This window comes from Lipophrys pholis (assembly GCF_963383615.2).
Source record: "Lipophrys pholis genome assembly, chromosome: 19".
NCBI classification, from domain to species: Eukaryota; Metazoa; Chordata; class Actinopteri; order Blenniiformes; family Blenniidae; genus Lipophrys; species Lipophrys pholis.
In genome coordinates, this window is record NC_137647.1 from 21,248,437 (window position 1) to 21,274,928 (window position 26,492).

The 26,492-nt window shown below is 43.5% G+C and overlaps 1 protein-coding gene across 2 annotated transcripts in view; it reads right to left on the reverse strand.

Annotated features, from left to right (window-relative positions):
- The window catches only part of znf385c (zinc finger protein 385C), a 165,002-nt gene that overhangs the window by 99,312 nt on the left and 39,198 nt on the right, over nt 1–26,492 (reverse strand). For both annotated transcript variants that reach the window (XM_080487170.1, XM_080487171.1), the window contains exon 2: nt 9,437–9,766. In XM_080487170.1, coding sequence (XP_080343296.1) covers nt 9,437–9,766 — 330 coding nt within the window. The remainder of the gene's footprint in view (nt 1–9,436; nt 9,767–26,492) is intronic.

Genomic DNA, 26,492 nt, shown 5'->3' on the forward strand with positions numbered 1-26,492 from the left:
TTCTTTATTATTATTATTTTTTTTTTTTAAAGAAAATGTAAAAATAGGTCAGTGCAGTCTCTGATATAACCTCGCCAGCGTTTGAAGTGTCTGGGTTCTCTTTTATGTTTAAAAACAAGAATTGTTGTTAACGATAAGGTATGAGTAGAATTTAAATCCATCTTACTCCCACCTGGTTGCAGGATGCTGGAGCCAAGAGCTGAACTACTATATGAATGTTGTGGGAGGCTCCAAAAAAATGAAATGTAGGATGCCCCTGCAATTCCTAACTATGACTACAGCCTAAAGCAGAGTATATCTGAGGACACGTATAGAAACCCACAGAAAATGGAGACGATTACTCGTCCCGCTTAGTATTTCCTGGTATTATGAAACGTGATCAGAACAGATGTGAAGACAAAACACAAAGGATGCGTAAGTATGTTCAGAGAGAGAGAGAGAGAGAGAGAGAGAGAGAGAGAGAGAGCGAGAGAGAGAGAGAGAGAGAGAGAGAGAGAGAGAGAGAGAGAGAGAGAGAGAGAGAGAGAGAGAGAGAGAGAGAGAAAGAAGACATTCCACCCTGCTGGGGGGGATACTAAATATGAAAATCTAGAGGAAGCATAAAAATAAATGCAGATGTGCAAATGCAATCATGCAGACAACCCTTGCTTTTAATCCAATTCCCCACGCTTTATTAAAGCAGAGTCAGAGAGGAAAAAAATAATAAATCAGACGAAGAACAGAGTAGAGAATATGCACGAATCAAAAGGAAGAAGAAGAAATGTGAATTGTCATCTGAGTTTTCTCTTGAAGAGAAGATTCTCTCTCTCTCTCTCTCTCTCTCTCTCTCTCTCTCTCTCTCTCTCTGCGTTCCCACCCCGGTCATGTCCAGCAGCCATGCCAGCTTCCAATCAAGGCAGCAACAGGAGGAGATTCCAAAAAAGAGCAAGAACTGTTCCGACGCTGAAACACTCTCTATCACATACTATTGTTTGCCTAAGCTGCCGAACAGGAAAAGGAAAAAAAAGTTTAAAAAGATGTTTACTGGACATCTCCAGTACTAAACTCCAAAGCTAAAAAAAAAAAATAAAAAATAAAAGTTTGCCACAAAATGTAAACAACCTTTAGAATTATGGATCCTCAGCATCACTGGGTGACATCAGGACAGGCTGCTGTACCTTCAACCGTGTGTGTGTGTGTGTGTGTGTGTGTGTGTGTGTGTGTGTGTGTGTGTGTGTGTGTGTGTGTGTGTGTGTGTGTGTGTGTGTGTGTGTGTGTGTGTGTGTGTGTGTGTGTGTGTGTGTGTGTGTGTGTGTGTGAGTGTGTGTGTGTGTGTGTGTGTGTGTGTGTGTGTGTGTGTGTGTGTGTGTGTGTGAGTGTGTGTGTGTGTGTGTGTGGGATGTACAAGGAAGAGTAGGTTTGTTCATATTTGGGTTCATGCCCTTGGCCAAGATGAATACTGGTGCTAATTATACGGGATTAAGACATAACTCCCTCCAAGGGCCTGGTATTTTCCACTTCATTTGGGGGGGGGGGGGGGGTAGAAGCTGCAGGAATCGGAGCAGGCAGCGTTTCACGCTAATGTGAAGTACACATGTACACATGAAGTACACACGCCATATAGCAAACATGCGAGTGAGTGCATGACAGGAATCACGCACAGCGAAGACAAGGAGCCGAGCAAAGATATTAAAGGAGACTCCAATTTCATAAACGTCACGCAAGTTAAAGTATTAGCGAGAGCGAGGGATCTGAAGTTTGGATTAGAGTCAGACTCACGTCTCGTCTGACACACTGGTGAGGCGTCCCAGTTAAAACACCATGAGCTACTTTAGGCTGGAGGAATAAAAAAAAAAAACCCTCATCAGTGTGTCAGTGGGAAGAAACCGATTGTGTATTTTGTTTAGTTTCAGTGTGTCACTCATCAGATTCGTTCCCGGTGCGTTGTCCTGTCGTTTGCCTCGCCCCTTCGCCCGTCTGCAGGGCTTTTTATCTCCAAGGCAACCTGAGTGCACGACTCCAGCCTCTGATTAACAGTAACTCAGCACTATACACCCTCAGACACAGGCAGCTGCATTCAGCCCGTCTCCAAACCTGATGGAAGGTGACACTAGATCGGCCACATCTTTTGATCGTGGCTTCAAATCTGTGGTCGTGCAATGAGAGGGTTTGTGCACCGATAAGTACAGTCGGAATAAGAATCAAAGCGACTCCAGCACTGAACCAAAACAATAGTTTAGACTGTGTCCACGCCAACGTTTTCTCCTCAAACCGCAGATCGAGATTTTGTTGGCTGCATTGATTTATCTAAGACGGATGAAGACAAGACTACGTACACGATGCGCATCTCGCGGTGTAGCAGGTAACTATAAAACTGTACAGGCGACACTCTGACTTTTTGACTCAGATCAGCTACAATTGTGACGATTCCCATGTTGAGAAAGAACAACTGAAGTAGCTTCCTCAAAATCTCTATAGATTATAATATTAGTCGGATGGAATTTGCTTTCAAAGTGACGATTTGATCGCATGTTTGGTTTACGCCATAGGAGGGTTGTTCATGCTTTTCCTCCTGAATTATCCCTGCGCTGCGATGCACGGAACGCCTGTCAATAGCTTGTGCTAAATACAGGGTTCACACACGTTTTCACCCTTTTAGTTACAAAGACTTTTCACCAAATGTCCACGACCCAAAGCACAGCTTCACTGTTAAAAAAAAAAAAAAATATATATATATATATATATATATATTTGTAGTGCATCTGTTCACTTCTAAAAGAATAATAAAACAATTGATAATTGCTCATTTTCAGCAGAATAAATTGACTGTAAACTTAAGTAACAAAGCTCCCACTAAACTTGGTGGTGGACATGCAGCATCTTCATCAATGTATTTGATACGCCAGCGTTCATAAACCGATGGGACCTGCGGCGCCAGCAGCATCAGCCAACAACATGTTGGAAACGTCGAAAGTTTTATCATCTTGCACTTCAGCGGCAACTTGGATCGTTGTCTTTTGCCCGCCGTGACTGGTAATCTAAAAGCCACTCGTCTTTGAAGCAGACATGGCAGAGCTCATTCCATCGTTGCTCCCAGCGGTGGCGTACCCACGGTCCTGGTGTCATGGCAAATATGGTACGCGTCAAAATTGGGTTCGATTTAATCTACTGCGCACGCGCCGAATTTGCCGTTAGGATATTTGGACCGTAGGTACTAGTGAGTGTAAGAATACAATACAGAGTAACTGTTTTTCTCATATTTATACATATTTATTCTTAGTATCCAGATTTAAATTTCATGTTGGCCACCGCGCATGTGCAGAAGTTCAAATCTGACCCACTTTGGAAGCAGAAAGTTTATGTCATGACACCAGAGGCTGAAATATCGTTCTATTTGAAAATGATATTATTAATTTCATCTACTCTAGTTATTATGGAATCTGCAGTTCCATAACTTTTTCCAAAACTTAAAAAAATAAAAGTAAAAATCTCTTAACGTTTCGTTTTTTTTTTCTGTTATTAAAAGAGTCATCTATAACATCTGTGAGGATGTACATCGATGTAAAACACACAAGGAGGTAGTTTTTAACACGTTGATAAGCAAACCATATCTATGAGCAATATCGAAGCACAGATACTCAAGTCACTGAGGGGTGTTATGAACACACGCCTGAGTGGGTGTAGTCCAGCTCACACCACGACGTAGATCAGAACCAGGGTGAATGTTAAGCAAGATCATCCTCAGGAGACAAATATAGTCAAATGAGATTAAATGAAAACGGGAAAACGATCATCTCTGCTCCACTTGAAGTTTGGCTGTGAGCACATCGGCTTCTATCTAAATTACTGGTTAGAAGCAAAATGGAGAAATCGGTAAAACCGTCCTTTGCAACACTTTCATAAGAAGTTTTCACCACAGATGATGAACACATTTGTCAAATACACAATTATGTCCCGATATCGGTAAAACATCTGCACTGCTCTTTCTCCGGCTGCAAACCTCCGGCGGTGTCACTGAAATATTACAAGCAATGCGGTTGTTTTCCCGTGCGGACAGGATGAGATATAGCCGACATTAGCACTCGTGAAAGAACTGTGACAAGTGAAAAATGAAGTTTTCATCAATTTTAAATGGTAACAATACTTTTCATCTTGTGTCTACCGATAAACTAAACATATATTTCACGGTCTGTGCCAAGTAAAAAATGGTCATTGGAGTATTTCCACATAATTCTCCCTCATTTTTTGCTTCCTGTGAAAAACTGTCAAATGTCTAATGAAGCTGATCACTTGTTGACTCCTATTATTTACAATAATTAATATGAATGCAGTATTACTGGGTGTTTCCACTGCCGCAGTGGGGTGGTGGGATTACCTATAATACCAATCAAATCTGGAACACAACCATGTGTTTGAACCACAATTGTGTAATTTTAAAGACTCAAATATTTCTTTTATCATTTCCAACAAGCATGGGAGGCGAATGTGTGCTGGGAAGTTGTCATATCAATACAACCTAGTTTTAAATTCCAATAGCAATTCAACTTGTTCTAGGAATAAGCGTAAATTTAAGCACGACTCCGGCGACACTTACGCTCATGATCTACTGCTAGAACGGAGGAACTACAAATAAAAAGCATTAAGAGTATCACAGCAGGTTCTGAACAAGCTCAAACGCCACATATGTCCCCAGTTTTGTCGAATTAAAAATGCTCAATTAGTAATTTCATATAGTTAGACATGTGTTGTGAAAGACAATAAAAGAAGCTGTGACAGGTATTCCAAAGGTACGTAAGTTCCATGGGTTATCTTGTGCTGTTGCAGGACTTGGGGAAACATTCACTCTGCGGGGAACGAGTTTTCAACGTGCAGGATGCTCTGTTTGCTGAGAACACAAGAGTGGCTATTCAGTAGAAGCAGAGTTTTTTTTGTTGTTTTTTTTGCACGTGGGTTCCACGTCACTCATATTAAATTACAAAATAATTACAATCATACTGACTGGTTTTCTGAACAAAAAGTGTTTGGTTTATATTTTTGTGTCATATATGTATATATGTATGTATATATTTTACCTACCTTTCGCAAAAACTATTTACCTGAACTGCATGAACGGATCAGGGATGATTTGTCATCAGATTTAGGGAGCGAACAAAATCCTGGAGTGGTGAGATATTTACTCCTTTAGAGACATGCTGAAGGGCGGTGGTGCCCCGTCCGTCAGGGCTGGCGCTGCCGTCATCCGCCCGCGAGCACACTGCTAACTCTGCTCCCCGCCCGGCCTCCTTCTCTGCTCTCGGCCAATCGCGTGCCAACTCACTCAAGCAAGTCCCGCAAAAAGAATGGGAACCAACAGAACATCGTTTAACCTTAACATTGCAACAACATGAAGCAATTCAGACGACCATGACAAATGATGCAACCTTGTAAATCCACTGGTTTCCATGGTGATGGATATAGCGTTGGTGAAGGTATGCGCTCTACCGAGTGCCGGAACTGAAACCATCCAAATACATTTATAAAGAGGCGTGTTGTTGCCATATATGGTTAATTGGAGGCCTTTCTGAAGCCAAATGAGCTCAGAGCTGCAGGAGCATGTTGACTAAGAACAAGTGGGATTTATCGGCACTGAAGATTTACTGGCGTGTGGAAGAACCACATACACATGTTTGATAAATACAGATTTCCTTTTGTACTTACCCACACTTTAAATTTCATTCGTAGGACATAATTTAGATCCTTTTCTACAAGTATCTCATGTTACATTTTCCTTCACAGTAACAAGGGGAAATCTCTTCATCATGAACCAATTCATCTTGTCGTATCCAGTCCACATGTCCAGCATCCACGACAGAAGGAGCGATGGGAGAAAAAGAATGGAGAGATAAGAGGAAGAAAGAGATTCTGGGCCTGCTGTCAGCTCAATGAAGCAGAGGGACGAACACACGCCGACATGGAGACGATTCGCACAAACACCACTCTTTTAAATCAGCTTATTTAGTCTCTATTTATAGAATTAACATCCATACCAGGCGCAGAAGGGGCATATGTGGGCTGACATACACACAAATGCACCGAAGGATGCATTATGTTTCCAAAACAGGAGATGTACCGTTTAAAGAAAAAAGATTCTAAAAATATCTGAACCAGACAAGCGGGATGCACACGTACATAACACGGTCCCACAAACAACAGCGCAGAAGCTGTGGTGGAGATGAGGACACAGCAGGGCTGGCTGCCTGGGGGAGTCAGCAGAAGGTGAGCAGAGATAAGGCTGCGTGATTGTGACTGCGTGTCAGAGAGAATCTGCACAACACAACAGTTCAGCATGCCCTGCATCGCCCACACACACACACGCACACACGCACACACGCACACACGCACACACACACACACACACACACACACACACACACACACACACACACACACACACACACACACACACACACAAACACGCACACACACTTTTTTATATGCAGTCTGCATCACCTGCAGCAGTGCACCAAAACAGAGAATTTAGACTCCACAACACACGGCCCGTGTGCATGACAAAAGTTTGCACTGTAAAATTTTACAAGTTCGCTGCACGCCGGCTGATGTGCTGCATTTTAATGCCGTCACACCTAAAGAAAGAAAAAAAACCCCCAAAAAACAACAGGAAACAGTAAAGGCAAACGGTCTGTTTCCAAATATCTTCCATTTAAGTCACATATAAACAGAGATTACATCTGGTTGCAAGGTGACTGCTGACGTGTTTGCCTCCGATTGATTGGTTTGTAATCATCCTAACGCCAACTACAGATTTCTAGCCGCTGCATTACTAAGCACCGACGCCTGCGGAATGAAAAAAGAAAGAAAGGAGAGGTGAATTAACAAGAACAAGCTTTGTGGAATACTCGATTTGCTCAGACAAAGAAACAGTCGTTAGGAAGCAAAAATCTCATTGATTGCTCTGCTGAGTCAAGAGAAATATCGAGAGCCGATTACAACTAACCCTGGACTCACACTCAGGAAGGTGGACTTGCAAATTCCCGCTCATAAATAATACACATCTTTTGTAAAGTATTCATGTCTTTCCAGGCCCAAACAAACATCGAATCCCTGAACAAAACTAGACTTAAGGGTGAGGAGGTTTCCTCCCAGAAGTAGGATCTTACAGGAAGCAGAACTGATAGTTCTTGTGCTCTGAAATGAGTGTGAGCGATAAGTTATGTTCAAGGACTCTAAGGCATCAAAAGAGGTAAAAACGGATTCATTATCTGCGTTATAAATAATTTGAAACCCTGATCAACATCACTGCTATGAATTCATTGAGCATATCTTTCAAAGAAGCTCCAAAAAATAAAGGCGCACTTGTGCTCATTTTACTTCAATGTGATGATAAAATTACTCAAGACTTGTCGACTCAGAATGCTCACAGTGATCAGTGATGTGAAACGGGTCTGAAACGTCCATCCAAGTTGAACTCCACAAACTTACCCGGCTATATTTCCTTATTCTAGGTCTATTCCTACTACTTTATTTAATAAAATGCCCTACGATTGTAATTGTTGGTGCTATCAGGTTAGCCTGCTACTATACTTTTGTCATATCAAATGGTGCCGGATGTCTAACGAATCAATCAGCGCATGAGAGCAGTTCCAAACTTTGCGTTCAATAGAAATTCATTAGTGGCACTGGTTTTGGAAATCAGCCCAAACGTTTGTTGCTGCAGCCTTTCCTGAAAGGTCCCGGCAGGATCAACTCCTCACCAGTAGTAAAGCGCTTTTTCCGTTTTAGTGATGCGGTTATCAACTAAAAATGAGGCTCTCAGTGCTGAAACATGGCACATGCCAGTAGGTTTGATGGTTTAGTCAGATAGAGAGTCACAATATATTATACAGAAGAATAGAATAGAATAGAATAGAATAGAATAGAATAGAACCTGTCCCATTACGGCCCTTTATCCACCCTCTGGCATCAGTTTAAAGTTTGAGTGTTTTGCTCAAGGACACTTCAACATATGTACCGTAATGATTGGGGATCAAACCTACAATCATTGAAGGACGACTAGTCAACCAACCGAACCACAGCCGCCCCGAAAGCAGAACTCTGCTTCCTGTTTCCTTTTTGGTGGCAGGTTGGGACAAGAGCCGCCGGTTGCAGCCATCAAAATGGCCGCCAATATGGCCGCGTACATGATTGCTGCCATTTTTTCCCGAAGCTCCACAGCGCCACCATCGGTGGGAGGGCTGCCATAGCAGTGCGTGACGCGCAGCGCCATAATACCAAGTAATCAAACAAAACTTGCTTGGAGTCAGTCTGGGGGACTTCCAGAGAAAAAAGCCATTGTTGTAATATTATGTCCATTTTCCAGCATCACACAAATGAATGTTGCAAGAAGTGTATTAATCAGCTGAAGCACCTGTCATTAAAAGGAAAAACCTTTTCATTGATTTTCAATAAGCGGAACATTGTGGCTTCAATTGCTACGAGCGAAACCTCAAACACACACGCATCTATTGGTATGATCATGCAAAGCCTTTCGTCTGGTGTGTGTGTGTGTGTGTGTGTGTGTGTGTGTGTGTGTGTGTGTGTGTGTGTGTGTGTGTGTGTGTGTGTGTGTGTGTGTGTGTGTGTGTGTGTGTGTGTGTGTCTAGAGGGCGTGCCGTGATTGCCTACTTGACTTCTACCACAGAAACCTGCTGTGCTCAAACACAATCATCATGTTTCACCCTGTCACCGGCGAGATGAGCCGCCTTGTGCGACCCGTGGCCCTTGTGTCTTTCAAGGCGGATCGACATGTAGCTGCACACAGTACAGTACATGAGTACTTCAAGTATTCTTTCTTGTAACGTGGTCACGATCAGCCCGCATCTTTGTGCGGTTTAATTGCTTTGTGTCGTCGGGTACGTACTCTTTGGGCAAGGCTGCAAAAATCTTGCCAGAAGACAGAACGAGCAAGGAGCTGATTTCCCTGTAGCCACGTGCTAAAACACGGCGGCGTCCGGAATGACAAAATGTCCGACTTGACTCCGGCCGCTTCACTCCCAGAAACGCAACCATCAAACACAACCAGCACTTAATTAGCTTCTCGCTCGCCGACTTCCCTCAGCTCTGCTTCACCGGGGTGTGTGTGTGTGTGTGTGTGTGTGTGTGTGTGTGTGTGTGTGTGTGTGTGTGTGTACCCCCAGCCCAAGGCTCCGTCTCAACACATTTCAGCAAATAGAATCCAATTTGTTTGACTCCTATTGAATACAAGTACGGGGGGATTGGCACGGGGAGGCTGGTGACCGTGTACTGTGAACAGTGAGTGGGATTCTGTTAATCTGCATGACTCTATTGTGTGAGACACAGTTGAAAAAAAATTTAAAAAAAAAAAAAAATCCAGCAGCACAGTTTTCTTTTTTCTTTTTTTCATCCCGTGTTCTGCTTTTATCTCATTTTTGCGAGTGTAAACAAACAACTGGAGGCCTACCTGTGCTGCTTGGCGTCTTGCCATTGCTGAGCTGCTTGAGTCTCTTCTGGTGGGATTTTCCATTGTAGTGGATCTGGGCCTGTGCAGCAGAGTTCAGCTGGATGTTGCAGACTTCACACAGCGTGTAGCTCCACTGCTTCCTCTCCCGTTTGGGCCGGTGGGTGGCAGAATGCAGGGCGCCCCCTGCTGACTGCTCCTCTGACACTACACGCTCGTCCTGGGTGTCGCAGCAAGACTTGCTGTCCGCCGGTAGACCCGGCCCGGCGCCGAGATCCCTCCGGTCTGGCTCGGTGTTTGGAAGAGACGATGGGCTGAACGGACGTTTCATAGCTGAAGATAGAAGGAAAAGGCAATTAACACTAAAGAAAGGAAAAAGGACCAATATTCTTGAGGGAGACGTCCATAGAACGTCTGAAAATCCGTCTCTTTTTAAGTGAGCCTGGTGTTAACATGTAAAACAAAGCAAGAAAGAAAAAAGAATGAGACAGTGAGACTTGTGCCCTGTGCATGGAGCTATCATTTTTCCCCAGCCGGGGTTTGCCTGGCTCAACAAGCACACACAGCCACCCTGTCGAAGCCCGATAGCAGCAGAGGACACCGAGGCAGAAATACTCCAGATTCTCAAAGCATTGTGGAGGACTGAGCGGATTCTGAACCCGGCTGTGGCCCCGCGCTCCCCGAACACACTGACACCTGGTATGGATGAACACTAAGACATTAGGAAACCCAAATCAAAGGCTAAACACACACAGTGGAGCAGCCAGGCCGGGCGGTGGAGGTCCAGGGGGTTGCCGAGAGGCCTCCACTTGGGGGAGACAGAGTGCCGCAGAGCGGGTCTCTGAGGAACAGCGAGGCACTTCTGTCAAGCTGTTTTCACTCGTGGGGACTCCTCGCCTGCCCGCCTGCCCGCCTGCCCGCCTGGCTGTGCAGCCCTGCGAGCCAAAAAGCTGCGGCAGGAGCTGCACTGCCTCGGCGGAGGATCTGAGCCAAGCGGCGTCTAAATCAGACAGGCAGACTCAGGAATGTAGGAGCTGAAGAAGCAAGGTTCTTATTAGAACAGCAGGATTACGGACACAGGAGCTATTGCTTGAAACAGTACAACGCCATAAAAATACCATCATGCAGTAATACGGAAACAATTCATTGGTTCCCAATTTACTCTGCAGCAAAAGTGCAATATTTCCACCATCATCAACATGAATGAGAAAATAAGCCATCAAAGGAGGATTCCCAGGGAAAGCACCGTGGTCACAGAAGAAGAAGCAGCTTTCTCAGGGACGCACAGTCGGTAAGAAGAGCTGTTTGTTTTTATATGCAGCTACTATCCTCGTAAATAAATAAACAGGTAGTCTACAGTAACTCTAAAGGATTGAGACATCAGCATTGAGGGGGAAAAAAAAACCAACCCAAACCAAAATAGTCCCTGAAATACACACAGCTGTGCATTTCTGCTGCTGGCATTTTGTCTTTCCCGCGAGTTATTTACGTAAATACACAAACCGCTTAGACATACATACACACCCAAACACACACATTCGTACACAGAGACGAAAGTAGTAAAGGCAGTCTGTGATGCACGCGCACGCACGCACACACACACACACACACACACACACACACACACACACACACACACACACACACACACACACACACACACACACACACACACACACACACACACACACACACACACACACACACACAATCTGGGAGCACTCAAGAGGTTCTATCTGCCGTTTTCTCAAAAGCTTTAAGCAATACTGCTCTTTGGCAGTGAATGATAAAAAACCCTCTGTAGTCCTCACAACCTCCCGTCAGTCCTGCCAAACCATTTAGCTCGCTGGCTCAAATTAGCCTGCTTGAAAAGAAAAACAAACCCAAAAGCTGCAATAAGGACCCACATAACATAATGTACAAACCGATGTACATGTTTTTGTCCTGCAACACCACTCAGGAAGCTTTTTTTTTTTTTTTTTGAAAACTGCTGCGATTAAAACCTAATGTCTGACAAGGTCTCTAGCAGAATCGTCTTTTCTGACATTACGTCAAGAACGTCACAAAGATACAAAGAACTGGAGAGCTTCAAACTCCTTGGTGTCTCTGTCTCAGCTGACCTCACCTGGATCACAAAACTGCCATCAGGTAAAGGACGCTTGTTTAGAGCCCGGTATGTAACAACGGCCCAACATGGAACAACGATCCAAATTGTTATAAAACATAATGCAATAAATCCCAAAATGTAATAACAAGTCAATAATGGAACAAAAATGCTAAACCAAAAATGTAATAATTTTTTCTTTTTTTCTTTTTATGAAACCCAAAATGTAATAACTGCTCAATAAATCCCCAAATTTAACAGAGGTGGGTTTATGACATTAGCCTCCTGTGTTGATGACAACAGAGGAGAACAATCAAACTCTCCTGTTTTTGGGTGCGCCCCCTTGTGGGCGATTCTGGTTTGAACCCTTTCCCAAAAAGATTTCAACTGAGGTCCAATAACAATATATATTTTAACAAGGGAAAATGTGATTTCCAGGTGAGGACTCCTTTAAAGGGGTCAAATTATGCAAAAGTATCTTTCTAATGATTTTCCAACAGTACTAATCGTCCCCATATCCGGACTGACGCCCCAGAAGTGAAGACAGTCTGTCCTCTCTCTCCCTGGCTTATTTCAGTTTTTTAAAAAGTGTGTTGCTCCAACCAGCCAATCAAACCCTATAAAGTGTCATCGGGGGTTCAGCCAATCTCAACCAAGGTCGGCCCTCCCTTTGACCGTCCTACAATTAAGCAGCTCTGCTCTGGCACATGGCACCACGAGAGGAAGTACTTCCTCCTCTTCCCAAGACGGACATGTGTGGGCGGAGCCAGTCCGGCTCACACAGACACAGCAGATTCTGAATGCAGCTCCTATGATTCAATATTCAAATGGGGGATAATCAAGGAAAAGCTGGATTTTGGGGCAATAAACTTTGTATAAAATGTATTTGGACCAACGAGACCATGTGAAAGTGTTGAAAAGCTGGATAATATGACTCTTTTAACCTCCAGAACAACTCAGGCTGTGTCAGAAAGAGGACCCGGGGTAAAAATGGTGTCAAATCAAACTGGTGGATCACATGATCAGCTGTGGCGACCCTGGAAGGGAGCAGATGAAATGCACTCATTTAATCCCATCCTGTCGACAAGCATCGCGGCACCACACACACAGTGTGTGACACACAGTCACGAGGTAAAAAGGTAAAAAAGGAAAGAAAAAAACAAAAACAAAATCAACCATCTCAGAGCGTTTACTCCATGGGGTCAGCAGGGGCACAGCGTTACAAAGAGGTACATGTAAAGTGGGCCGCGGACAGACTGATAGGGGGAGAACAAAGGTTCTGCTCTAATTGGCCTCATCAAAGTGTCATTACTTTGATCACGACTGTATTGTCATTACTGTAACTACAGAGTCGGCCCAAGGTCTTTGAAACTCCGCGTCTTTGTGTCCAGTGCATCAGTGCTCATTATGTAAAGTCCGGCTGATGGTCCTCTAATGAGCGCAATTATGCAGGAATCAGCGCGGCACTTATCGAAGGAGATAGCTCGACTGTAATGCGGCTCTGCAGAAGTCGAAAGGTGGGACGGGGTGTTTGCAGTCCTATCGCCCGGAGCCCCGGCGCCGGAGTAAATAAAGAGCAGCGGCACATAAATTGATGTGTTTTCTCTAATCTTTGTTTGCAGCAGCTCTTTGGCAGAGTGAGGGGAGGGCGTTTGTTCATGGCGTGTTTAAGCGCGTGTGTGTGTGTGTGTGTGTGCACACGTGGCTGCTTGTGCATATGTGTGTGTGTGTGTGTGTGTGTGTGTGTGTGTGTGTGTGTGTGTGTGTGTGTGTGTGTGTGTGTGTGTGTGTGTGTGTGTGTGTGTGTGTGTGTTGTTGTGTCCCAGCAAATATAAGAGAAAAATAACGTCACACCGGGGAAATTCATAACGTGTCACGCCGATACTATCACTGAGGTCGGTGAGCGCGTGCACACATGCAGGAAGATACAGACACTTCTAATGTAGCAGAGATAAAAGAAGAAGAATATGGGGCAAAAGAGAAAGTGAAAAACCGGAGAGGGCCGTGAGAAATGACGTGGTGACGGCCGGAGAGCGAATCCATCAAGTTTATAACGCAGGAAGGCCAACACAGTTCAACATATATTCAAAAGACGCTGCAGACAGTGAATTATTAGCAGCTTATGCAAAAGGTGTGCAGTACTTCACGATCAGTTTTGTGCAAGCGTGTAAAAATACTTACTGGTAACTTCTTTAAAAAGTCGTGGTCGCTTGCATATTAAAATAGGATCTGTTAGTAATGCACACTAAATGGCTCAGAGCACTGGACAAAGCACGAACCCTTTCTTGGTTTTCAATATAGATTTATAACGTGGCAAAGGGGAACATTTCAAAATTAATAATAAAAACACTCCCTCGGGTAAACAATGTCTCACACTTATACTGAGGGAGATCGAAAAACATCGACCTTCTAAACCTTAAAACACTGTAACAAACAATTTAGTGCAGGAATTTTGACTGTGTATGTGTATAGTCTTACATTGGTGAGAAGTGAGTACACTCTGTTTTTTTTAATACAAGTTGATTTAAGCCTGCTTGGGTTTTGATTTTGTCGTTTGTTTTATGTCTTTGTTACACTCATGACGTTAATAATCTCAGCGGCTGGTGAATGCATGGCATGTATAGGGAAAATAAGGGAATTACAATCGCTGGAGTCAAATGTTGGCAGCCCCGTCAGTCCTAATTATTTTCAGTTATTTTTCAAAGCCGCATTTGAGCCAGCGATGGCAAATGTCCTTGATGCTATTTCTGAATAACACCCACATCCACATCCACACCCCCCCCCACACACACACACACATACACGCACGCACACACACACACAGGCCGACATTGGCCTTGTTCACATTTCACCACATATTCAACTGGGGAACTGCCCAGAAGGAGTAACCACAGACTTTGGGAGAGGTTCCATACAACACTAGTTATATTTAGCCAGACAGACCCAGGCTCAGCCACAGTCGCAACACAAACACACACAGTCACCCAGCCGCGCATACTTTTTTTTTATTAGTCTTTATTCTCCCGGAATGCAAATAGGCTGAATGGGAATGTGTCCAAAAGCTAAGAAGTGTTTATTTTACAACGTGCTTTGGCTTGAGTCCCTCGTTACTTTGCCCCCATGCTCCAGCAAACATTTGACACAATCAGTCCCCCGGACAGAAACAAGCTGCGGTTAAAGTAGCAGCCGTATTTGGGGGATGCGCCGGGTTGAAGCGGCTCCCCGCCTGGGATAAATCTAATTATTTTCTTAATGAGCGGTCACGTCCATCCCAGAAGGCGTCCGCCGGCCGAGGCGTCACGTGGAAAAGCGGTGCTTGTCCTGCGTGGAGGAATTCCAAGGACCACATTCAGGAATAACATTGCGAAGGTTTGTACGGTGGCCTGGAAGTGCCATTAGACTACAACAACAGTGTTTTCTGGGTGGCGTCGGTGATGGAAATGGGAGGAAACAGATTGTCTTCGGGACAGACAAGAGGACGAAGGAGAAGCATGTGCAGAGGTGCAGTTTGTTAGTGTTTTGCGTACAGTGGCGATAAGTCACAGAGAGGTATTCTTCTCCATCTGCACACGTTCTTCTGTCCACACAAACACGTCACTCCACTAATTGATGTTTGCAAGTGGGCGGACGCAAAACAGGAAAAGTGCACCACGGTGAATCAGCGGCGCTCTGAGGCTCAGAATAGCTTTCGGCCTCTCGCATTGAGGGCACGAGAAGAAATATGTGGAGGACACATTCTGTCACACATCAATGTGTGTCTGCCCAGGTAAGATGACATCGGGCCTTATTTCTTGTCATTAAAAAAAACCCACAAAACAATGAAATATTGTTTAAATAAGGAGAAAGTGCTTTTCAAAATATTCTTATTCAAAATAAAAGTCTCAAATTGGAAGTCGAAATATTGCTAATGAGCCTGAAAAGGTGAAGTAAAGTATGACAACAATATTAACAATATTGAAGTTCTGCAACCTTCATGGCCAAAATAGATGTTTTTGTCACTTTTCACCAAAATAAAATCCAACAACTTGTCAGTTAAAATGACGACAACGCAGCACATACAGTTAAGTTCTGCCATATCTGCTGCGTCTTACACTGTGTCACATCCTCGCCATTTAGAACAGTAACGCTTTGTTGGATTTTTAAAAGTGTCTAGTCTCTTTTTTAAAACTTTTTGGAGCTTTTCTGCATGTTGTGTACAATATTTTCATGGTTTTATAGCCATAGAAATTGAAAATATTTTACCGACTTGAACGGTTCCATTATATTTCACCATTTTTAACGACTTCGGTCGTTTTACTTTTGTTAAATTCTCGCTGTTTCAAAGCAAATATCAGCATGTGATTGCAGGAGTGAAAAGTGTCACCTTGGAATTACGCAGCACCGTAAAAAAAGTGCTCTTCATACACTGTTTTTAAACTGAAATCTAATCATTTTGACAGTATCAATATGCCCGTGGAAAAACTGAAGACGGCATGAAAATGTATTAGCCCTTCCTATTTCAATCTAGTACAAAGATCAATCAAAGATAACACAGAAGCGAGGGAGAAAGGCCAGACTGCAATTTAAATCCAAACAAACCCTTTAAATAGAAAAGAACGATTTAATTCACACGTCTGTAGATTCTTTGCAGTCGACAAAGGAGGAGACTGAATCAGGGCGTCTGCTTCAGGATGAAAATACTAATTGGGAATTTTATCTCTGAGTCACTGAGTTATCCATCCACTCATCTTTTATACTTTTAATTTAAGGCCACATGAACACGTACCCGGGTATCGATAAAAGCTGAAACATTTCTTGCGTTGGGGCCTCGTAGTTACACATTAATGTAGGCCACACAAACAATTTCTGAAAATCCGGCCTCAGTGAAGATTTAGAAAAACTCTGTGTCTCCGTTTGCATCTAAAGAGGGTAGACAAGAGATTTACATCACAATATGTGACACAATTTGACGTAAGCATCGGGGTCATCTGTGTGGAAGTTGCTTCTTCTTCATTTGTTTTGTATTCTAAAGCCACTTTTTTATATTTTAATACCACATTTGTTTATCGGTTCAAACAAACAAACTGTCTCACTGAAAGAACAGGAAACAACTGGCGCCATTTGTGATGTTGTGTTCTCTCCAGGACCCTGATAGGCGAGCAAAGCTTTATGCTTCTCGTTACACTGCCCCCTACAGGTTTGGCATGCTCATAGTAGCTCTGAACCAGGTGTACATGAGGGTTCGTGTAAATGAAGATTTTTCTGTTTTTTTTTAACGTAGAGGGAGAAATATCCGTTTTTATGTTAATAGAACATTAACATGTCAAATAAGTAAGAATCAAATAATAAATAAGGAAGCGATTAGTAAATATATAAACAGTGATGGGCTGGGCAGTAAAAAACAATTTACAAAGGAAGAAATCTGCTGTTTCCTGTAAACGACCCGCCGCTGCTCCGTTTACTCTCAAGTCCGAGAAAATAAAACAGCATGTTGGACAGGGCAGAATAAAACTCACCAACACACCGGGAAGAAAGAAGCCCAAAGTGATGGAAGAAGGTCTAAAGAGAAAATGAAAACTGGAGCAACAGGCAGCATCTCCAAACTGTGGAGTAGGGATGGGTAACTTTACTGCCAGAGAGGGACAAAGTTTTTTTGAAGTTTCATCATACTTTGCTTCAAATAAACACATTTTTAATTTTACGGAAGAAAAAAAAACTAAGCAACAAACAATGTGGTGATTAACAATGTTGCACTTGGTTTACAATTTCCAACATTCAAGTTCACTCTTGTAATGCTTATAATATGTGTTTTCATTCGACAAAAAAGTGCAAAAATAATCAAGAGCAAAGTGCAGAACTCCAACACAAAGTGAAAAAAAACTCTTTATGTTTGCTTAATTTGAACTGTTTCTACACAACCCTCCTTTTCCCCGTCCACCTGGCTCGGCAACATCTGTCCTGATGAGGAACCTGCACCCTCCCCTGCTGCTGCACAATATTCCCAATGTCTCTGTCAATTTTGGCAGAATCTGGAAAAGAGTTTCATCTGTTAGCCTGTTTCTCTCTTTCCATTTAATTTGCTTCATGGCTGAAAAGCTGCTCCCACAGATGTAAACATGCTGACCATGGGACGTGAACAATCCTGGGACTCGCGTAGCCGCCTCCAGAACAGAATCCCCTTCTCTTTTCTCTGTGACTGAAAGAGGCGGTCCGTCGTGGAAGTCTTGGACGGCTGCAGCAGAGTTCAGCTAAACTCTGGAAAGTCAGGGGTCAGATATCCACATATTTTTGACACATTTGATTGTGGACATATAAAGCACGCCGCACACCCCTTTGTGCTCCGTCATGGCGAGGCTCAGCTGGTGCTGTTCGGCTCACAAGCAGTCGTAATGAGCTCCGTCTTCCCAAGCGGTGTGGTCTACCGAGGCCTCGCCGGGGAGAGTCGTAATTACTACCAGGATTTGATTGCATTAGCCTCATCCCTACCTGTCGTTAATGACGTTAGTTCTGTAGGAGGAAATTCATTAGACACGGGGAGCCGAGCCAGTCTTCCTTACATTCGCTTAGACATACTGACAAATTGCCTGCTCAGTTGTAAACAAATGTAATTTAGTGAAGCTGGTGTTTGTGAAGCAAACACGCAGTGTTCGCTCCGTGTCTGGCGTCAAGTCTTTGACGTCTTGAGGGGAGAAAAAAAAAGATGTCTGCCTCACCTACTCAACTTGACATAAGTACAAAAAGGAGCTTCTTCCATCTGCAACATGTAGATCAGTTCCATTTAATTGCAGGAAAATATTAAACAATCTACAGCAAGTGACAAAACACAGGCATGTCTGGGCCGAGGTCTCAGTTTGACACTCCTTCATTCCAAAATACTTGATTCATTACATTAATAACATCTGCAATTCAGAGCCCTTTTCAAATATTTCATTTATTTAGATGGGACAGTGCATGATAATGAATAACCAATCTCTTCATGAGGTTACTGTAAACATGCCAGATTTAGCACAAGGCTCATCCGTTGTCCCAAGAAACCACACAAGGTTACAAACATACAGAAACTATAAAAACATATAAAAACAATATGGCAAAACAAAGACGATAAAATAATTCTTCCTAAGAACCGATTATAAAGTGCAAATATTAATCAGTAGTAGTACTAATCAGTAGTCTGACATAGGTAAAGTGCCTTCTAAAAAAAACAGATATTTTAAAAGGGACGATTGTATTGATGAGTTTGGTTGTTGATCAGCCATGTCTTGCACTGTTTTTTTTTAAAAACCGACAAAGGTGGAGCTTTCTCAGATAACTGGAGATACAGTGTTCTTCTTTGATGTTTCTTTCTTGTTGGTTTTTGACAGGCCGACAGAATTTAAACACAAGGCAGCGTTCAGAGTTCAGGATGAAATTGTCTCAAGAGCAAAATAGAATTTCACGTAACCTTTTGTTGGGCCGAGGCTCTTTCAGTATGTATACTTCAAATTCCCTGTTCACAGGAATTAACGAGACGTTTCCAACATGCAGCAAAAACCCAGACAACTCAGGGCCTTTTTACTTACTGGTTGATTACTTTCATTTATGAATCATTGATTCCTTTTTGCGTCCGTTTCTCACGGAGCCCCTGAGTGGCCACAGAGAAAAAAGTATAACGTGTGGGAACGAGATAATAAGTCGTTACCTCAAGTTAATACAGCATGTTCCCTCGCATTATATTTTTTTCACTAACGTCACCTCCATCCTCATCTTATCTGCTGTTATGTACACTTTGATTAGACCACATTAGATGTTGGTGTTTTCTAACGAAACATGAATTACAGACGTAAAACTCATCTTGGCCTAAAAAGAGAGGATGTAAATCTCAGCAGCTCCAAAATCTGCCCTGCCGAATCACGCATCTCCTTCTTTGCCACAAAGGAGTGAGCTTGGGGCGTATTGTTCAACGTTTGAGCATTACATTGTGAATTTCTACTCCTTTCACTTGATTTCTGGATGTGTCTGAATCACATGCTTCAACATCGGTGAACAATGGTAGAACTACTGCCGTTTCCATGGCAACCCGAGTAAACACACGCTGATCGACAACAAAAGTTCTCTTTCAGATGAAACGCCATTAAAATGTACGTTCTGACGCTAAGAAAAACCTCGCTTTTTATTTACCGCACGATGTACTCTGAAGTTACTGATGAAACAAAAGTATCGCTTCATTATAAAGAAGTTCTGTGTGGTCGAAGATAGTGGTGGAGCGCCCCCTGCAGTCTACATGCAGACCTCAGCCTGCGGTCATAATGAAGGACAAGACCTGGAGGTGAAGTTAGTTAAAAATGATATTATGATGGACATTATGTACTAAACTAACAAGGCCAACTAAACCACAGAAACACAATAAAACAACCACTAATAGCACTGCAACACTAATATAAACCTTTAACATTTAAACTCTAAAAACACCGACCTCTCTCACGCTGCATTGCAGAGTTCAATTCTAGCCACCGGCTCCTCCATTGCTACAACATAATGCCGGGGAACGAGATCATTTATCTCGTGGCCACGAGTTAAATGATCTCCTTCCCTCGTGTTACTATTTATTTTCTCTCTGGTCACTCGGGCTCCGTAGTTTCTCTTCCGATACAGTTGTTAGGTTTGTCTTGCAAGTCAAATTATTCCATTTTTGTTTTGGTCAGGTCATGTTTAATAAAACCTATATATTCACTCCATTGCTTTGGGCTCAATTCCTAATATAATCATTAACATTTGTGATAATGCACCAAGTTAGAGTTGGTTTCTATGATTTACAGCATCAGTTCTTCGAGAATCTCGTCTATATTCAAGTAAAATTTGCACCTTCACTGAATTATCATTAACTGAATTGGGCCCTTGTCAATCGAATCGATGCCCAGCTCGACACACTGCAGGAAGTGGTCTCCAAGGAAGAAGGAAAGGCAGAGCTGTCCCAATAAACACAGATAAAAGAGTGAGCGTGCTTCTACTGAAATGCTGCTTTAGCATCCTCTGTGACTCCATGTCTGTCTTTGTGTGTGTGCGTGTGTGTGTGTGTGTGTGTGTGTGTGTGTGTGTGTGTGTGTGTGTGTGTGTGTGTGTGTGTGTGTGTGCATGAGTTTGTATATTGTGGTATCTCACAGCGAGTGTCCAACTGCATTATCCAGGGATCAGCTACGGTGTTGACGCTGGCATGCAAGCTGTCCTTGCCAATAAGCTGCCCGAGCATCCATCAGTCTGCGCGGCTCTCCCAGAGCCAGCTCCGATAAGAGGAAGGATTACCTACCCGGAGCTGAAAGCGCTCCGTTATTTATGTTGCCATGTTACTCACAGTCATAACTGTTTTCAGTGATACAAGGAGCTTCATAACAGATGGCGTGACTTCCACAGAGACCTGAAGTCAACATCACAGCGTCACTGTAGGAATTACAGGGAGTAAGAAAAATGGAAAGTGGCCTAAACTCACACAACTACATGTTTGACACAGTTTTCTTTTACGCATTTACGCAAATGCAACATGTTTTCAATCTTAGGTGTCACATATTTAGTTGCCAAAGTTCAGCAAAGGATGAAACAAAGAATATTGATGTAGTATCAGAAGGTTAATAGATTTGAGTTAGTGGAACTTCAGGAAAAATTTTAAGCAAGACGTCCATTCATGTTGTAAAAGGAACAAAGATTTATGATTCTTTCTGCAGATGCTTCATCACAAGCCATCCATGCATGTAGGAGCCCGGGCAGCAAAAAACACATTAAAATATTACATACTTTTCTCAAAAAAAAAAAAAAAAAAATCAATGCATTCACATTTTTTTAAGATTTTTCCTTTAATATAGCGACCATCGTGCTGGAATCTTTTGTCTCACATCAACTAATAATACACATTTTTGAAAGGTTTTCACGTAAAAAGCACAACTATTTTTAATACTGGTCAGAGGCTTTTATTTGGAAATATCAAAATCTCGCCTGAAATGTCATAAAAGGTTTTGTTGTTTTTTTTTAATCCGACATCTTAATTTATCGTTTTATCTTTATTACATTTACATGTATTTGTTGGTGGATTATTCAAAAGCACTTTGAAATAGTTTTTTTTCCATAAATACCCTTCTAAACATCCATTTTCCACAAAAAAGGGGGGAAATCATGGTGGGAAAATGTTTCCCTGTAATCCTCAGATGTTTCCTACTGGTGAAGCTTCAAAGTAGCAAGTCTCTAATATCTTTAGCCAGATACATTCAGTACGCTACATCTATGGATTAGTGTACCTTTGCCTTTAAGCATGCTTAAAAACATACGACCAAGCAATGTAAAAAAATAATAATAATAATAATGTGACTTCAGCAGGAGAGGAAAAGCAGCACGAGCGGAGACCGACGTTGTAAAAAGACTGAATAACAGGTAGTGACGCAGACGACGCCTGCTGAGTTCATTTCAGTTGAACCTTCAAACACATTAACAGTGACCGCAGAGCTTCCACAGCACATCACCGACAACAAAGACACGCAAATGGTCCTTTTCTTCCCTCCCTGCCACGGTCATATTCCCCCTCCGTCACGGCTCTCTGATCACCACACTTCACCACGTCTGCAGCTCTCATTTCATGTAAGCAAATAATCTAACTTGATGCTGTCGAGACTCAACCGATCCGATCTTCTGGTCAACAGATTCTTAGCGAGGTGTCGGGATCTCAGGCCTCAGGTTGCATGGTCAGAGAACAAAGCACCGCCACCACGACTCGCCCGGCCCCAGAGGGCCGTAATTTCCCAGCTGGGTGTGATTAGATGTGTTGATTCGTGAATAAATAAATTGTCAAGAAATAAGTTTTTCAATAAACGCCTGTTAACTGCATTAGACAGACCTCTGTGGCTATTTGTGTATTTATTGTGCAGCTCAGGCCCCTGGTCAAGCCTCACCTGGACCCCCTCCACTTCGCCTACCAGCCGCGACTCGGGACAGAGGACGCCGTCGTCAAAGAGCCGGACAGCACCGTGAGAGTCAAGTTGTTTGACATCTCCGGTGCCTTCATACTCTGCTGGGTGAGAGGCTGACGTTGACGCAGGTGGACTCGTGTCCTGGATTGTTGACCACCTGTCTGGCAGGCCGCAGGACGTGCGCCTGCAGGACTGTGTGTCAGGAAGTGTGGTCAGCAACACCGGGGCCCCTCGGGCCACCGTCCTCTCGCCCTTTCTCTTCAGTCTGAGGTTCGGAATGAATGAAATCAACATGCGGCCAGAAATGGAGAGGTCAGCGGCTGAGCAGATATAAGGAGTGACACCAGAGCCAGGTCCAGAATGTCTCCTTGTTAATGTGTTGAGAAGTTGATATATTGTTTTAATCCAAAACTGTCCAGACATGATATGAAATCCTCAGTGAGTGGGAGATTGATGTTGGCCATATAAATGTTCAGATCTCCCAGCAGGATGATATTGGGGGGAAAGCGAGAAGGCGTGTGTGAGAAAGGTGGAGAATTGAATCCTTGCTTGGTTTGGGTGGGACACAGTGGCCACTATAGTTGGAGTTGTGATTGACTCAAAAGATGTAAACTCAGACACAGTGACAGGTGAGACCTTCCTGGTTATGCAATACAATATCACGAGACCTCCCCGTCTCCCGGTGTGACGGGGCTAACAGGTGTAGTCAAACCCGCGTGGGGTGCCATCACTCAGCTGGCAAAGGTCTTCAGGTTGTTGCCACGTCTCTGGTAAATGAAGAAATTCAGAGTTACGGTCTCAGAAGAGACGTCCCTTGCCCGTCAGAGAGCGGACAATAAACAGCCCAATGTTGACGGTCCATGGTGGTGCTGACGATAGTCGACCTGGCTAACTGATTGGAGTTCCTCGGTGGACGATGAGTCATGAACCAGATCGAATTTATGGCAGTAGAATTATTGAAGTCTGCAGTGGATGTTTTTCCGACCTGGAAGACGGTCGATATCCGGGGAGTATCGGAGGAGGATCAGACAGGTGGAAACATGGCCAGAGAAGCTCGGCAGTCATGTATTGAAGCTGGATAGCAGATGGATTTGATATGGAGAGGACCTCACCATGATAGTGTTGGTAACATGGTCAACAGTAAAGTCCAGGAAAGTTAGAGACAAGTACAATTCTGCAAAATAGTACAGTAGTTTCACAGGACAGCATATGTGTTTAGAAAGAGTACTGACTGTTTATCCAAATGACTTGGATCCATTCCAAAACCTCTATAAACTGTCTTGTCACGTCCATTTTTTTTTTTTAAAACTCCATATGTTGCCTTGTGCTGAAAAATGTATTCGGAAATTACAATCAGGATCGTGTGTCTGTACGCGAGCGAGTAGCTGAGCCCACATACATAATGTGGCCTCCTTGCTGTGATCCACAAAGTCAGAGCAATCAGAGCGAGGCTGTACTGGGCTGCTCCCGCAGAGACCGAGAGAGTGAAGGCACAGATGAGGCGCAGCGGGAGTGAAGTTGGAGGGTGAATGGCAGCAGGCACGCTCCTGCAACGCGGGTCCAATCCATGCAGAGGCGTTGATCAGAAAAAAACGTAAGGGGTTTGTTAACCCTTAAGCACCTACGCAACTACAGGAAGACTATGCATGCACTGTTTGGTGGCTTTTCCCCAAAAACAGAAAGTCATAAATATACTGTACACGCTGATGAGCTGAAGCGAGCAGACATTGCGGAACACATAAACAAACAGACACATGCAGCATCATAAATCAGCCTCCACCAAGCCTTCACGGTCACATGCAGTCTCTTAGAGAGGGGAAACACAGTTCGTCCGGGGGACATTGATGCTGTGCAATCACTGCAAATTTGGTCCTATGGCACACATACAGTAACACTACAGCCAATCCCTCTTGGTGAAAACCAAACATGCATGTTGTTGTCAAAGAGAAAGCAGTGCAAACTCTGAACCCAGCGAACCAATTAGGTTAGCTTTTAACACTCCCCGCTGCACCACATAGACCTCTGGCCGGCGAGAGATCACATCTCGCACCCTTCACTCGGCAGAGCACACACAAACACGCACTGAAGTCTGTTTGTGCCTTTAAGACGGTTGCTGATCTCTGATACTGATATAAGAGGGCCAGCAGAGCTGCTCACACTGATCCCAGTGTGAGCAGGTGAGTGAGCGTACAAAGAGCTATGTGTGTGTCTCAATTAGTCGATGCAGATTGATATTTGTGCGTCTGTAATAAAATTAGTGAGTGCAGACTCAGATTTCTCGGTTGTTTGTGTCTACAGAGACCTGTAAACGTCTCGCCTGTCAGGCGGCTCCGGCTTTACTCTGCCGCCGTAACAAAGATCTCTCTTTACCTGCGAGTTCGATGCCCTCAGTCTGGACTCACTTTTTTGCAAGCCGGGCCCCATCGTCTTCCTCTTCTACGGTGTCAGTGTGTATAATGAATCCTGTACAGCGAAGAAGACACTGTGCAGACAGGGACCTTGATGTATACACAAACAGAAACACACGCCACGGTATAAAAGTGCCCTCTGTATTCCTGCACAAACACACACCCCTCCTTTTCTTCTTTGCAGTCACTGGCATGTCTTCCCATTTCTGATCAGCATGTTAAAGACCCCAAGGAACCTATTAACACCGTTAAACTAGGCTAATTATGTTGCAGACTCATTTGACACTGGTAAAGTGTGTGTGTGTGCGCGTGAAACGAGCGTGTGCGAGACCGCGAGACTGCGTGATCGTTTGTGATATGCGATCATCGTCGATTGCTCTCACGGGAAGGAAAGTGAATCAGTCGGGTTGCCACTCATAATTAAGTGCTAATAATAACAAAACACTCCACTGTTGCCTCCACAGCAGTTGTAACTGTCGAAATGACTCCGCCAGGAGACGAGTTTTATCATCATATCAATTATTCAGCACTTGGCAGCAAACAGAGTTTTGCGCGCTCTTTACGGCAGACAGTTCACTGTTGCTCATGTCTCTGCTTCCTAATGCATGTTGGGATAACGGCGAGGATCGGGGACCCCGTCCATCACCGTCTTAGGAGTAAAGACAGAGCCAACTGGCACTCATCGATCACGCGCCAAACCACTGCGGAGGAATAAACATACTAACAGCTTTTTAGACGCTGCGGATCAAGTAGCTAAGAAAGGCTGAAGAGATATACAACAAGTCCTTTAAATGGTTCAGAAGAGAGGGGGAGACAATTAGAAAGATCGCTATTTGTTCAATAGTTGAACATGTGAAATGGTGTTAATTTCAGAAAAAAAATTTATCATGTCACATACCCCCAAATTGGACCTGCACATTCATTATTAACAATATCATTTTAATCTTAATGTATAATAACTAAAAGTTAACTACAACAAACCAACCACTACAGCTGAAGTGAATGCATGTAATTCTATTTCTTGGTCTATTTGTTTGGAACAAAACAAACAGACAGCTGGTTAATAACAAAACAAAAACAAAAAAAACACAATTCAACGCTGTTTATCACATAAGCTGATTCTATTTCAATCGTTTCGATTAATGGTGTCGTGGGGGTGGGGGGGTGGTAAACGAAAAAATTTTTACGATCTCGATTCCATTTTTGATTCTGTTTAATGATTTGGTTCTTTATCGATTCTCTTATCGATACTCATTTGAAAATGGAACCTGCAGCATTAACAGTAGAGGACGTGCTGAAGTGGCTGCTCCTGCTGGATTGAGGTTCACTCCGGATAAAAACGTGACATTCATGAAGTTATCGCTGCTGTGTGCAAATGTTTCTTTATATTGTTGTATTTTCCTCTCTCTGTCGGCCTGTCGTCGTCCTTTCTCCTGAAATTAAACCGTTGAGCGTCTGTGCCGCTTGGGCGCCATGTTTCCTGCTGGCTGCGCTGGCGAATGACGATCAGCTATGCAGCGTGTGTGGTATCGTCATTCATGTCCGCTGGAATCGATCGGGAATCGAATCGTTTGCAAAACTGCCGAACAATTCCTAGGAATTGAAACACTGGGAACCGGTTCCCAACAGGAACCGGTTTT